Below are 13,970 nucleotides of genomic sequence, written 5' to 3' on the forward strand. Positions count from 1 at the left end.
CAGGGTGTGTGTGGGTCGTGTCTCTGTGTCCAGAACCAAGCCAGTGCCTGGCACCAGTGGGTCCTTGAATGAGAGCTCAGCTCACGAACCCACTGTTGTGCAGCTGTGTGCCGGTGCGTGCACGTGTGTGCCGGTGCGGGCCGGTGTGTGCACAAACGTGCAGGTGTGCAGGTGTGTGCTGGTACATGCTGGTGGGTGCAGGTGTGTGCCGGTGTGGGCCGGAGTGTGCTGGTGCAGCGTGGCCTGGAGATTTGGGAAGAGCTGTACACCTGACTCTTCACTTACACTTCCCACCTCAGGGCTCTGCCTTTGGGGTCAGGAGTCGGGCCTCTGCTCCAGGAAGCACCTGCTGTAGCGTGCGGCACAGGCAGGTTCACACGACTCCCACAGATTATCCTTCCCCAGTGTTTTCTAAGTCCAGGCAAAATTCTAAGGAAAGCTTCGGCAGGGGATAGGGTCTGCAGAAACCAGGGAGGGTTTCGAGTGTTGGGTGCCTCCCCCTCGGAGGGCAGGAGGAGGGGAGCGTGGGAAGGGAGGGTGTGGGCCCCGGCCGCAGAGGTGAAGGGGCCCCTCCCGGCAGGTCCCCGGAGGTGTCCGGGGAACGTCTAGGAGCCGCCGCACTCCTGAGTGCGTGTGAGGTGCCGGCCCCTCTCCCGCAGCCGAGGAGGGTGCGTCTGCAGGCAGCCGCTCTAGCTCATCTCCCCAGTGAACGCTGGGCTTGAGCAAATCATGAAGGCACAGCACATCCCCTGCTCGTCCATGATTCACATATCCCAGGAAGCAAGGAGCCCCCTGGGTACTCACTCACGGTTTCTCCCTGTCTCTTTCTCCCCCCAGTCGTGCCAAGCTGACCTGGTGAAGGACAACGGTCACAAGTACTTCCTGTCGGTGTTGGCCGACCCTTACATGCCGGTAAGACGACCCTCACTTCTCCCTCAACAGTGTCCAGAGCTGTGCTGTTTGTTTCTGCGTGTGTCTCGCACTGGGGTTCTGTGGCGAGGGTCTCCCTGCGGGCAGAGGGCCATGTCGGGGTGTGGGCGGCGGTCGGCCTTTGCCTAAGAGCAGCTGGTTTCAGAGCAGTTTCCTTTCTGCCTCTGAGCAGGCTGCTTTGGCTGTTCACGTTCGTCTGTTTCCCTGGCACGTCTGTGCAGCGGAGGAGAATCCCTTCCCGCTCACATCCTGTCGACGGAATGAGATTAATGAGCGCTTTCACATCTCTCTGACAGCTCACAGGCCTAGGGAAGGTTCTGGAGCATGACAAGGTGCCAGTGTGCCTTATGAATCAGGAGGGGAGGGGGGTGCAGGAAAGAAGAGAGTGAATGTTTAAGTTTCGAACCACGTTATGTTATTAAAGCGCTTCAGCAGCAGTAATCGCAAACGGCATCCACAGCAAGCGCTGCAGGTGCGTCACAGCGGACGCCGGGCTCCCTCCCTGCAGCGCCGAGCGTGGCAGAGAGAACAAAACACGTCCTGAGCCCATCCTTGATATAACTCGGTTTTGCCAGCGTATTTAAAGCGTACAAGTTCATTTTCACAGCCTTGGCGTTCTAAGCTGTGCTGGTTACCGAAGAAAAACCGGAAGATGTTAAAGACGGGGTTGTTGCGTAACAGGCCAACGGCACCGCGCGTTTGAGCTGAAGCCTGGCCGCGGAACTCCATCCTGGGTGCGGAAGCTCGCCCTCCACGAGGCTGGGAGGCGGTCGCTTCCCGCGGTCCGGACAGGCACAGGCAGCAGACGGCAGAGCACCGTGTGCCGCTGGTCGTGGCTCGGCGGCGGCCGGGCCGGCACAGGAGGCCCCACGTCGGCCGCAGACACACTGGCCTTAGAGCCCGTAGTGAAGTTCGGAAGAGAAGATTGCCAGATGCCAAAAACTGAAGCCAGAAGTCTGAGGAGAGCCACAGTGGGAAGGAGCGCTGACCCCGGGGTCCCCGGCCCAGCAGACCCGGCTCTGCGCCCAGGGTGGGGCCTGAGTGGCCACAGCACAAGAATGGAGCCGTGGAAAGCCAGAAGCCTGCGAGGCGTGCCCCGCAGGAGGGGCTCAGAAATGCGGTTCCCAGGGGTCCACATCTAGGCAGAGACACCAGCCCGGATCCCCAGGGGCCTGGAAGCAAAGGCAGAACGCCCCGCCCGGCGCGTGCAGCGCCTAGAGCCTGAGAGCCTCGGCCGCAGGCGGTCGAACCAGCGGGGAGGAGAGTCAGCAAATAGGAAATCAGCCCCCGAGAACCGAAAGTAATAGGGTTCTCTGAGAACGACTGTAAAACCCCTGGGAGTAAGTGTGTGTAAGCCGATTGAATGAAAGAATTCAGTTACATCCAAAATGCACCATCGCGTAGTTCCTCAGAACTACTTTTGTCCCTTTTAGAAGAAAACAATCTATTCTTTTCTTTTACTCATCCTCAAAAATGACCAACTAGAGGGGCGCCTAGGGGGCTCAGTCATTAAGCCTCTGCCTTCGGCTCAGGTCGTGATCCCAGGATCCTGGGATGGAGTCCGGCATCGGGCTCTCTGCTCAGCGGGGAGTCTGCTTCCTCCTCTCCCACTGCCCCTGCTCGTGTGCCTTCTCTTGCTGTGTCTCTCTGTCAAATGAATAAATAAAACCTTAAAAAATAATGACCAAGTAGATTCTCTTGGTAAATAGGCAGATCTGGGCGCCTGCAGTGGAAGCCGTCGTCTCTGCCGTTCAAAGCTCCGCAGTGAAGCAAACCACAGGCGGCCCGTGGGTGCGGGAACGCGTAGAGAAGCCATCTAGCACGCGGGAAGGGGCTCCGAGGCCTACGAGGCGGGGGTCCCACTGCTTCCAGCCCCAGGCTGGATCGTGCCATTGGGACAGTGGGGAGCAGCAGGCCATGGCGCGCCCGCGGCCGACGATCCCAGTACGAAGAAAGGAGCACGTTTTCAGTTGTAACAAGCGCAGTGAACCTTATAAAGAGTGAACACGAGCACGTCCGCACGAAGACGCATCCTGACGGAGTCAAACATCCAAGCAAAGGGAGAATCTTAGAAGTAACCAGAACGAGAGGGCCGGGCCTTTGCACAGGAGCGGGCCGATTCAGCGGGCGGTGGACGCTGGCGCCAGAGGAAATGGACCGTCTCCCTGGGACCCTCCGCCCCCTCACGTAGTGTTCAGGACACGTGGTCAGGGGCGCAGAGCCCGCCGCATGCAGACCCCCAGCGCAGACCCGTGTGAGGACCGTGCCGGAACTGGCGAACGTTTGGCACGCCCGAGTACGCACTGGCCGCGGACACGGACGGCGGTCCTCACGGACCTGAGGGGCTCAGGTAGAGGGAGAAGGCTGGGATTGGCCCTGTAGTGGCCTCGACGCATCCGAGGGCGAGAGCAAGAAGGATCCATGTCGGGCTTCGCTCGGGGTGCGCACGAGAAACGTGAGGCCCCACAGAACCACTGGGGTAGGCTGACCGGTTCCCCCTTCAGGAGGGCCACAGGCCCACAGAGGGAGGGGCAGCGTGAAGACCGGCCCCACGACGGGAGGCGGGGAGAGAGAGCTGGGAACTGAGTTAGGAGGGGGATCCACGCCTTCCCCACCCGCGTGCATGGCGAGCGCAGCGTGCGTGGCGAGGGAAGTGTGCGGCACGGCTTGGGTGAGGGGGCACAGGGGGGCGGTCGGACGCTTCCCAACAGCAGGACGGCCCTCTGCCCATGCGGGGCCACGGCGGACGCGCCCTGTCCTGCAGCATTCGCACTTTGGGGGACAACCTGCGCTCAGAGGCTCCAAGCCCAAAGCCGCCAGCCCCTCTTCTGTGGGCTCCTCTCATCTGTAGACCCCGGTCCGCAGACCGACTCACACGAGTGGCCCCGGGCTTACCACAGACCTCGGGAAGGAGAGCTCCGTCGTGCTCGGGGAAGGATGGGTTTCCAGCGCGGGCGAGAGCGAAGCCAGCCTGCCTTCTGTCTTCTAGGCCGAACACCGGACCATGACGGCGTTCATCCTTGCCGTGATCGTCAACAGCTACAACACAGGGCAGGTGAGTGCTGCAGCCACCCGCCCCTCCAGGGCCTCCCGGCCCCGCCACCCTGTTCCCCCGTCTGTGGAACAGTCTCCCTCAGGAGGGGGTGCCGGCGGGGGGGCCTGCGTGTAGCCGCGGCTCGCAGGTGGGCTGCAGTGGGCGGCGTCCGGAAGGAGGAAAACCAATCTAAGCTGCCCCGTGGGCGTTTCCCCGAGCAGCGGGGCTGCAACCCCCGCTGGCGCCCCCCACTACCCTGGATCAGGGTGACCGCTGGCTGCTGTCTGCCTTCCCGCAGGAAGCCTGCCTCCAGGGAAACTTGATCGCCATCTGCCTGGAGCAGCTCAACGACCCCCACCCGCTGCTGCGCCAGTGGGTGGCCATCTGCCTGGGCCGCATCTGGCAGAACTTCGACTCGGCCCGGTGGTGTGGCGTGAGGGACAGCGCGCACGAGAAGCTCTGCAGCCTCCTCTCGGACCCCATCCCTGAGGTGAGCCTGCCACCGGCGTGTCCGGGTCAGCTGAGGCCCCTCAGGGGGCGACCTGGGGGTGCCGAGAGACTATGCCGCCACACGGCCAGGCCCCCGGGTCCCTCACTCCCCGGCGGCTCTCTCGGTGACCGTTGGTGCCCTGCTGCCTCCCCGCACCCTGCTGCCCCATCAGGACAAGTGACCCCGCATGGGGGCGCGACCCCACCGCCCAGTGCGGCCTAACCGCTGTCCGGCCCGTCTTGCAGGTGCGCTGTGCGGCCGTCTTCGCCCTTGGCACGTTCGTGGGCAACTCAGCAGAGAGGACTGACCACTCGACCACCATCGACCACAACGTGGCCATGATGCTGGCCCAGCTGATCAACGACGGAAGCCCCGTGGTCCGCAAGGTGCGTGGCCCCCAGGTCACAGGCGGCAGCAGAGTGCCTCGCGGCCGGTCTCCCGTGGCGCCCGGGGGTCTGAGCTGGCGACCCTGGCCGCCGCCGCGAGCCCTCGTCTCCCACTGGCGCGCACCCTTGACAGAGCAGACCTTTAAATGTGTGTTTAATTCTCTACAAAATGCGTTTCTTCACCAGATACTCGTGTGTTTGCTTCATTTAAAGGCATTTAACAGGGCTGCGTCTCCGGCAGCTTGTAGACTAGGCTCCTTCCCGCCCGGGAGCAGCACACACACCCCCGGAGACTCAAAAGAGCGGTAGACGCGCACAGCCCGCCGGCAAGGTTTGTGTGGCGTCCTCCCCTCCCCGCCCCCGTGTTCGTCCGCGGCTGAGCGGAGCGCTCTTAAAGTCGAGAACTCGTCCTCGTCTGTGCGGATGTGGAAATACCACGGATTCCCTCCCAAGACTTCACACTCTGTCCAAAAGTGGCCTCAGCTAGGCGCCCCCCACCCCGGGCAGCAGCACCACCGAGACCCGCGCGGTTCGCTGGTGACCTTGGAAGGCCGCCCGTGCCGCCGAGGCGGTTCTCCCGTGGGTGGCTCGTGTTCACACGGCGCTGCGCACTGGCCTGCCCGAGACGCCGCATGGGGCTGAGGGAGGCTGCGTGTGGCCTGGGGCCGTTGGTCCCTCTGGACCCCCCTGGACCCCCCTGGGTCTCCTGGGAGGGATGGAGTCTGGGCAGGTTCCTGTCAGCCAGACTCGACACCTGGGAGGACTCAGTCTCTCCCTCGTGTTCCCTTCAGGGGGCGATGAGGCCGTTGCTCATGTGCCCGACGGCCCAGCACCCCAGCAGGACTGCGATGCAAGACCCCGGTGTCGAGCCTGTTTCACTGGCCCGAGCTTTCCAGCAGGCCCGCCGGCAGAGGGCCTCTACTCAGAGCCACTGGTCGGACCAGCTCATAGCGGTTTCTTTAATTGTCCATTAAAATCCCTTTTAAAGAAGGAAAGTTTTTTTCCTTCTTTCCAGAAAATACTAAAAACAACAAAAAACGTTAATAAAAGTGGCAAGACGGTCCCTCTCAGTTTCCAGTGTTGGGACAGTGGCCGGCGAAGTCACAGGGATATCTAAGTGCCTTCGTGCAACCCCTGGCATCCCAGTCCTGGCTGGACACCACCCGCTGTCCCAGGTGTAGCCAGGCCTCTCCTGAGGGCACATCGCTGTCCGCCTTGCCTGTTGGCTGCACGTCTGAGCCCGTCCCCCCGACGCACCCCCTCTGGAGGCAGAGGATGGCTCTGGTTCCCACATGCTCCTCCGTCCCGGGCTCAGCACGCTCTTAGCATCCAGGCCCTGGAGCGCAGAGTAGAAGACGAGCCTGCCTTCAAGGGGCAGACGCGGAAACCAGCGGTGGTGGTAGAGCGCCCGCAAACTTGCAGGCCCTCGGCGGTGGGCGCAGAGCTCTCGGGAACAGGTCAGAGTGGCACCTACCCTGCTTCGCCGGGGACGCGGGGTCAGGAAGGCTTCCACAGGGGGGAGCTCGTCCCCGAGCGGCCAGGAGCCGGGGAGGTGAGGGACAGGGAGAGCGGGTAGGGCAGGCAGAGTTTGTGCAAAGGTCCAGAGGTGTGAGGGCCCACGGTGGACCCGGCTGCCTGCCGTTCGAGCGGCTGAGGCAGCGAGCGGCCGGAGGGGCAGTGCAGGGATGAGGGGGAGGGCAGTGGCTCCTCATCGCCGGCCCCTGTGCGCAGGGGGCCCGCCTGCCAAAGTACTTCATTCTTCCAGCAAACGCTTGAGTGCCGCGCTCCCCGTCCTTGGGGAGGCTTTGGGACCCTGCCCTGCTTTCAGCAAGTTTGTGCTCTAACGGGGGACAGACAGCCCCCAGCAGGCCTATTACATGAGCCACCGAAGCCATGTTTGCTATGGGGACGTGGGGGCTTTGGGGACGGAGGGCAGCGCTTGGGCCGTCTGAGCGCGGTGGGCAGGCGAGGCTTGGGGAAGTGGCGCCCACTCGGAGAGCGGCCCTTCCCTGGCTGCAGAGCCCCAACACCGCTGGCAGCTGGGTTTTGTCCTTGTCCACAGCCACGTGGCGGGACTGGCATGGCGCGTGGCCTCTGAGAGAGCTCGGGCCCAGCCTGCTGGCCCGGGAGACCGTGCTGCGGGGCCCCGGTCAGGGTCGTGGGCTGCGACCTGCAGCTCGGGCCCTGGTCACGTGGGCAGCCAGCCGCTGCGGTGTCCGGTTTGTGGTGCGAGAGAAGTAGGGATGGGGGGGCTTCCGTCAAGTCACGTACGCTCGGTGTGGACGCGACGACCTGTTTGTCAGAGCGCCTGTTGCCACCCCGCTGAGGCGCTGCGGTTGCCTCCGGGCCGTGCTGGGTGAAATCGGCGTCAGCACGGCCACCCCGGTCTCCCAGATGCCCCCGGGCGGGAACCTGCCTGTGAGGGACAAAGTGCCGCCTGCCCGGTGCACCGGCGCCTCCAGCTCCTCAGAAGGGCCGGGCGGGGGCTGCAGGTCTGTCCCCGGTCCAGCCCCACGTCCGCGTCCACCTCCTTCACCAGCACGTCTGAGCCCGAGCGAGACTGGCGAGACGCGCCAGCGCCCCAGGACCCAGGTCCCTGGTGGAGACGAGGTGGGAAGCGGCCCCGGCCAGAGCACCCACAGCTGGCGAAGAGCTCGGAGGGCGCACATGTGGGAGCAGACGTGCTGCCCCGACGCGGCTCCGTCTCGCCGTGGTTACTCGGTGACCGCAGGCCACCGGGGGTCAGCCAGTCCTGTGCTGCTGGAAACGTGCAGCGGGGACGGCCCCCGGGGGAGGAAGCAAGGGGGCGGCGGCCAGCACGCAGAGGCTGCAGGGAGGACCCTGGAGGATGCGTGTGGTCCGACCAGGCGACCACATGAGCATTCACTCCCCTCGGGGCAGTGCAGGTGCCCAGGAAGGCGGCCCCTGAGTCCTGTGACGCTCAGTAAAGCGGACCCCGTGCTGGAGATGCGAACGTATTTGGAGGGAGAGGTTCTGTCCATTTGGTGCGCACTCATCAGGCACCTGCGTGCTGGGCCCTGGGTCGCCAGCCAAGATGACCCAGCTGGAAATTGAACCTGGGTCCTTCCCAAGAGCTTGCACTTGGAGGTGGGGCAGGCTGGAGACCGAACAAACCCATGTGTGACGTGGCAGGCCGCGACCACCCTCTAAAGGAGGCGATCTGGATGAAGGCAGAGGGTGTCTGCAGGGGGCCCTGCATGAACTTGGGCACTCAGGGAGGTGTCCGAGCGAAGGCCTGAAGGAAACACGGGGTGCGCTGGGGAGGCCTTTCCAGGCCGAGGGGACAGCAGGAGTGGGGTGGTGGCCCCTTCAAGAGTCCCTGCAAGATTGAGGACGGTGGGCACGAGGGGCCGGGACAGCCGGGACCCAGGTGGGCGAGGCCTTGTTTTGTTCTGCGCGTGAGCAGAAGGCAGGATGTTAGGAAGAAAGTGGGACTGACCCTGCATAAGAGGCTGAGAGGTGCTACTGGCCAGAGGGGCTGGGCCACGCATCTTGGGGTGCCGGGGGGGGCTGGGCCACGCTTCTCGGGGTGCCGGGGGCTGGGCCCCATGTCTTGGGGGGCTGGACCATGTGTCTCAGGGGTGTCGGGCCACGTGTCTCGGAGGTGCCGAGTACCCATGTTGAACCTCTTCCAGAAGAGGCCTCTAGAAGCCTGTGCGTCCTTGCCAGAACTAACCCCGCATCTGCGTTTTGTGGTCAGACATGTACCAAGAGCCCGTCGCCAGCTGTGGCCATCTGTAGTGGCCGCCACGCCAGCAGGACATGCTTGGCCCAAAGCCACGGCGTGGGCAGTGCGTTCAGTGTTTGACCTTTGATGACGTTCCCTGCACCAGCGTGTCCAGGACCCGGGTGCGAGTTACTGGTCCAGGGCCCAGCACGGCTTTTCCTTGCCTTGTGTCAGGGTGACGGGGAGCGCCGGTGCTCTTGGAAGACAGTACAGGCTGCTGGTTTGCTGGGAGCGACCAGCTGGCAGCCCAGCAGGCACGTGCTCCGGGCTGCAGGTGTGAGGCTGCAGGTGTGAGGCTGCAGGTGCCGCGAGCGCGTGCCACACGGGGGACGCGCAGTCAGACTCTGGACGGATTGAGCTTGAAGACACGGGGGACGCGGGGGGTGGGTTTGGGAGCCGTGTGGTGCATGGACGCGAAAGGAGGAGGTGAGGTGCTCGTGCGGGGTTAAGGTGAGAGAGACCCATGCGGGGGGGCGGGGGGGCAGCCGCCAAGAGGGTCCCAGGCCCCATGCAGAGCCGGGCACCTGCACAGAACTGCCCCCGGCGTGGGGCTGCAGGGGTTCGCGTGCAAACCAGGGGCCCCAGGCGGTCATACAACAGGCCCGCTGCGTTCCTCTTCTCAGGCAGTCAGGCCTGAGGGTCATGTAGAACTTTCTTGCCTTTTAGGGACTGGAAACTAATTTATCTTTCCAAGTTTTACGTTTAACGAAAGGAGCGTGCCCTGGCTTGTCGGCTGTGTTCTGCTTTAATGCACCCGGAGTTCAGATGGCTCACCCGCGGCAGAGTTCAATCAACACGTACCCCGGCCCGGGTCTCAGATCGATCCGCCCCTCCCCCCGGAGGGTGTCATTCACACCTCTGTCCCCCGGAGGGTCCCATTCACACCCGTGCCACTCTGGGCCTGTCCGGAGGCTCCTGCTCCATCTGGACCCCCCGCGTGCCTCCCTGGAAGGGCCCGTCCCTGCTGCCACACTGAGTGCAGAGCTCGTCCTAACTTTCTTTTTCTACAGTGACCCGAGCACTCGGCGTGAACTTTCGGCCTCATTGCTTTTCCGCAATCCTCTCCAGCCGCCGTAAGTGTTATTGTCCTTGTCCCTCTCGGCAGGAGCTGGTGGTGGCCCTGAGTCATCTTGTCGTTCAGTACGAAAGCAATTTCTGCACGGTGGCCTTGCAGTTCATGGAGGAGGAGAAGAACTACCCCCTGCCTTCTCCGGCGACCGCAGGTACAGTGCCGCGGCGCGGGGAGCCAGCCGGGCCCCGGGTGAGGACCACAGCTGCCCTCCCGTGCACCCGGGCCTGAGCTCACTGCCCACTCCGAGTGGCCCCTGCGACTCCCGTCCTGCCGGGCACTTAGCAGAACGGAAGGGGCTGAAGGGGGGCCGCACGGACCCTCTGACTCTCCTTCCTTTTCATCGTTTTTGGAAATCACATCCCCGGAGATGTTGTAGGAGAGCGGAACGCGTGCCGCGGGCGCTCTCAGAAACGCACGTCAGCCCTTCCCCCGATGAGCTGTTGTCGGTTTCCTGTTCATGAGTCACGTTAGCCGGCAGCTTTTCTCTTGTTTGTCCTTTTTGTGCGATTTCTATTTCTTCGGGTTGGACTGCCCCCTCCCCCGGAAGGCAGCCTTCTCTGCGGGAAGGAGGGCTCGTGATCAATAACAAAAGCCTCACTGCTTTTAGAACATCAGGGAGGGGAAATGAAAATGAACTTGCTCAGCGGAAACAGCTGGCGTGCCAGAGGGCGCCGGGCGGCAGAGGGGAGGGCCCGGGCACTGACCCCGCCGCGGCTGCTCTGCTGCCGTCGGTAGGCCAGGGGCCCTCCCCTCTGCCTCCCCTCGGGGCAGCTCCCGTCGCCAGGCCTGCTCTGAAAAGTCTGTGATAACCGAGTCCCCGCACAACAGCCAGTGTGGGCTCTGTCTGCTCGCACACCGCCCTCCCCGCCCGGCGGGCCCGGGTCCGGCTTTGTCCGGCCGGCTGAGTGGTGGGCCAGCTGGCACCGTTCACACTGGCCCCGGGGGAGCTCCCATCACCTGCTGTGGTGGTCTCCCCACTAACAGGGTGTGCTGCCCCCAGAGCCTACCATTAACTCTTTCTTCTCTCTCCCAGAGGGTGGGAGTCTGACCCCAGTGCGGGACAGCCCGTGCACCCCCAGACTCCGCTCCGTGAGTTCCTATGGAAACATTCGAGCCGTCACCACCGCCAGGAGCTTGAACAAATCTTTGCAGAACCTGAGCTTGACAGAGGAATGTGAGACGCTGGGAATTGGGTCCTTGGGTTGGGACAGTCGTGGGTCGGATTCTCCAGAACTTTAGGGACACCCGGGCCCCGCCCCTTTCTCTGCCCTGAGGGCATGTCCCGCTGTCCCACCTGCCGGCCCCAAGGTCTCCCCGTGGCGCAGGCGCCGCTGCCGAGGAGAGGCGGGGGGCGGGGGAGGCACATGTCTGGCCCCGGGCACCTGCGCTGACGGCCCCCACCATCTGTCTGGCCAGCGGGCAGCTCGGTGGCGTTCTCCCCCGGAAACCTCAGCACGAGCAGCAGCGCCAGCAGCACGCTGGGCAGCCCCGAGAGCGAGGAGTACGTCCTGTCCTTCGAGACCATCGACAAGATGCGCCGTGTCAGCTCCTACTCTGCGCTCAACTCCCTCATCGGTGAGTGCCGCGGCCGGACCCCTTCCCCGCCGCGCTGGGCCCCGGGGCTCGTGGGGCGCGCGGGACTCGGGATAGTCCTAGTGGGAAAGCAGGCGTCCGCTGGGGCGCGGGGGCCGCAGGCTGCTGCGAGTGTCCGTCGCTTTCACTTGGATGGGATCTGCGGGCCGTTCTGGGCGTGTGGGGGGAGGCTTCCAGAAGCTTCCGTCTGCTGCAGCCCAGTGGCTGTCTGTGTGATGACTCTGCCCCAGGAGACACCCTGTCTGTCGTGCCCAGGGCAGAGCAGCGGCCGCCACACCTAAGGGCAGAGAAACACTCTACACGTGAAAAGGCAGGGACGCTCACGGGACGTTCTCCGTGTGTGTTTGGTTCCTGACTTAAGGAATCACACATGGAGCCAAATCCCCAGAGCTTGGCCACGGTGTCCGCACTCTCCCTGTCCAGTGACCCCCAAGCACGGTGCCCCTTACGGGGCTCAGACTTCGTGGAAACCTGTCCTGCAGCTCGCGTCCCACGGGGCCGCTCCTTCCCACTGCTCTCTCTGTGCCAAGCGCCATTCGGCTGCTCCCCCAGCCCCCCTCAACTGCCAAGGTTGACTTGCCCGTCCTGTCGGCAGAGGGCCTGAACCGGAGCCCTCCATCTAACCCCACAGGATTGTTCCGGCCATTTCTTCCTAGGTTAGCTTCAGCGCCTTACGTGGTTCTAAGATGCCCATTTCAGCTGAATGTTCTCGTTCCAGGGAGCTGTGCCAAGTGCTGCCCCCCATACTTCTGCTCCTGGTTTGCAACTAAGCCCACAGGACATTGGTTCGTTTCCCAGTGTCTCCCAGTCCCAACTTTTGCTTTGTCCATTACTTCATCAGAGCTCCACGTTTTGTTGCAGTAACTTTGTTTCGTTTACTCCCTTCCCTCTTCTTCGGCTTTCCTTCATCGTGCGTTTTCATTTCTGGAGCTGAGAACACAAATAGCTCACGCACTGGGGCTTTCTTCTACCTTCCGACACGGCATTCACATCTGCGATTTCCGGGTCGGCCCCTCGTCGGTCCTTGTGTGGTTCCGAGTCGTCGGCTTCTTTCCATGGCGAGCCCCGGGCGTTAGTGCTGCCACGCCGCGTGGAGATGGCGGCATTCCTGACTTCCGGCCCTGAGCTGGAGGGTCAGGGCTGCTGTCCCCGCGTGAGCCCCACCGGTCTGCCACCCCCGCTGGAACAGGGCTCAGGACGTCTACTATAATCCCTGCAGGTCGGGTCCATGTGGCGTCCCCTCGGGGCCTGGACGGGCAGTGGGTTTCAGACGTGGCCACTGTGCCCTCCGGGGTGGCAGGAACCGGAAAGGGATCTTTGCTCACCAAACACACCGACCCACGACCGAGAACTTAGCTCGAAAATACCGACTTGAGTTGCCTCTAAACTGAGAAATGATATCACAGATTCATGTGTCTGGTTGTTTGCTCAAATATCTCAGGTGCCCAGAAGGCATAGGGCTGGCCCTTGGCCCGAACGCAGTTGTGCTGACTCACGGGTAAAACGCATTCTGAGCGCCCGGTGCAGGGTGTTTGTTTTGAACTAGAACACGTTCTTTTAACAGAATTAACACTGTGTATGGTGGCTGAGTTCCCAGGCTGGCCCCATAGGAGTCTTGAAACCCAGGTCGGTGCGACTCTGAATTAGTATTCCTGTGTATGTATCTACAACGAGGAAGCATGAAGTCCCGGGGGAAACTCGGGGACACAGAAGTGCGCTGCGCTGTGGCTCTGACCCACCAGCCGGGTGAGCTCGGCCACTGCACCACCCCCTCCCCACCTGCCCCTCCCCCAGAGTCAGGGCGACCCCCGCCCCCCACCTGCTCTCCAGAGCGCAATCGGCAGACAGTCTGCAGGAGGCCAGAGAACGTGGTTTCCAGCCTCGCAAGGGGCCTGTGAACAAGTGAATCTGGCCGTGTTCCAATCAGCCTTCAGTTACGGACTTAAACATAAATTTCCTGAAATAGTCACAAGTCATGAAACATGATTTTCCTTTTTACTTTTTTCCCCAACCCCTTAAAAAAGTATAAAAACCATTCTTCCTTTGCAAGCCATCCGAGAACAAGCACCGTGGCTTGCCGGTGCGCAGGACACGCCCTTCCTGTCCTCAGGGTCCGGCAACGTCCCCTGCGGCTCCTTCTTGGGACAGGGAGGCCCGTCCGGTCAGCTAGCAGCGCTCCAGGTGCGGCCGGCGTGCGGGCTTCTGGGCCGCACCGCCATGGGAGAAGTCAGCGCAGAAACGCCTCTGACTTTGAAGCCAGTCACCGCCCTGGGCGTCTCCGCTCCGCCCCACCTCCGCTGCGGGGGCACGGTGGACCCAGGTGCTCGGCCCAGCGCTAGGCGTTGTCCATGACTCCCCTCTGTCCCTCGGCCCTGCATCCTGGCCTCGCCCCCCCAGACCAGCATCCCCCTGCGCTGGCTCCCACGGGCTTCTCATGACCAGCCTCCCTGTCGCCTTCATCGGGGCCTCGTCCTGACTGTGTCCTGCCACATGACAGGTGTCCCCATGCCTTGTAGCCCTGCTGTCCAGTACCGCCTGTGTCCGTGGCCGTGAGCCCACTCCGCGGCCCCCTGCCCCCACACACGCTGGCTGCCAAGAGAAGAACTCGCAGACACACGGTGCCTGTCACGTGTCAGATGGAACCAACGCGAGAAAATGTCAAGTCACACGTCATCAGGAACCTCTGGCAGCTTTCGTCGGAAGGTTCCCGTTGTCTG

The 13,970-nt window shown here is 63.1% G+C and overlaps 1 protein-coding gene across 2 annotated transcripts in view; it reads left to right on the forward strand.

Moving 5' to 3' along the window:
- RPTOR (regulatory associated protein of MTOR complex 1) overlaps positions 1-13,970 on the forward strand; it is a 307,922-nt gene that overhangs the window by 253,051 nt on the left and 40,901 nt on the right. For both annotated transcript variants that reach the window (XM_045984016.1, XM_045984017.1), the window contains exons 14-20: positions 838-912; positions 3,920-3,985; positions 4,263-4,454; positions 4,700-4,840; positions 9,694-9,811; positions 10,694-10,834; positions 11,077-11,235. In XM_045984016.1, coding sequence (XP_045839972.1) covers positions 838-912; positions 3,920-3,985; positions 4,263-4,454; positions 4,700-4,840; positions 9,694-9,811; positions 10,694-10,834; positions 11,077-11,235 — 892 coding nt within the window. The remainder of the gene's footprint in view (positions 1-837; positions 913-3,919; positions 3,986-4,262; positions 4,455-4,699; positions 4,841-9,693; positions 9,812-10,693; positions 10,835-11,076; positions 11,236-13,970) is intronic.

This window comes from Meles meles, chromosome 18 (genome assembly GCF_922984935.1).
Source record: "Meles meles chromosome 18, mMelMel3.1 paternal haplotype, whole genome shotgun sequence".
In the NCBI taxonomy this organism is placed as follows: Eukaryota; Metazoa; Chordata; class Mammalia; order Carnivora; family Mustelidae; genus Meles; species Meles meles.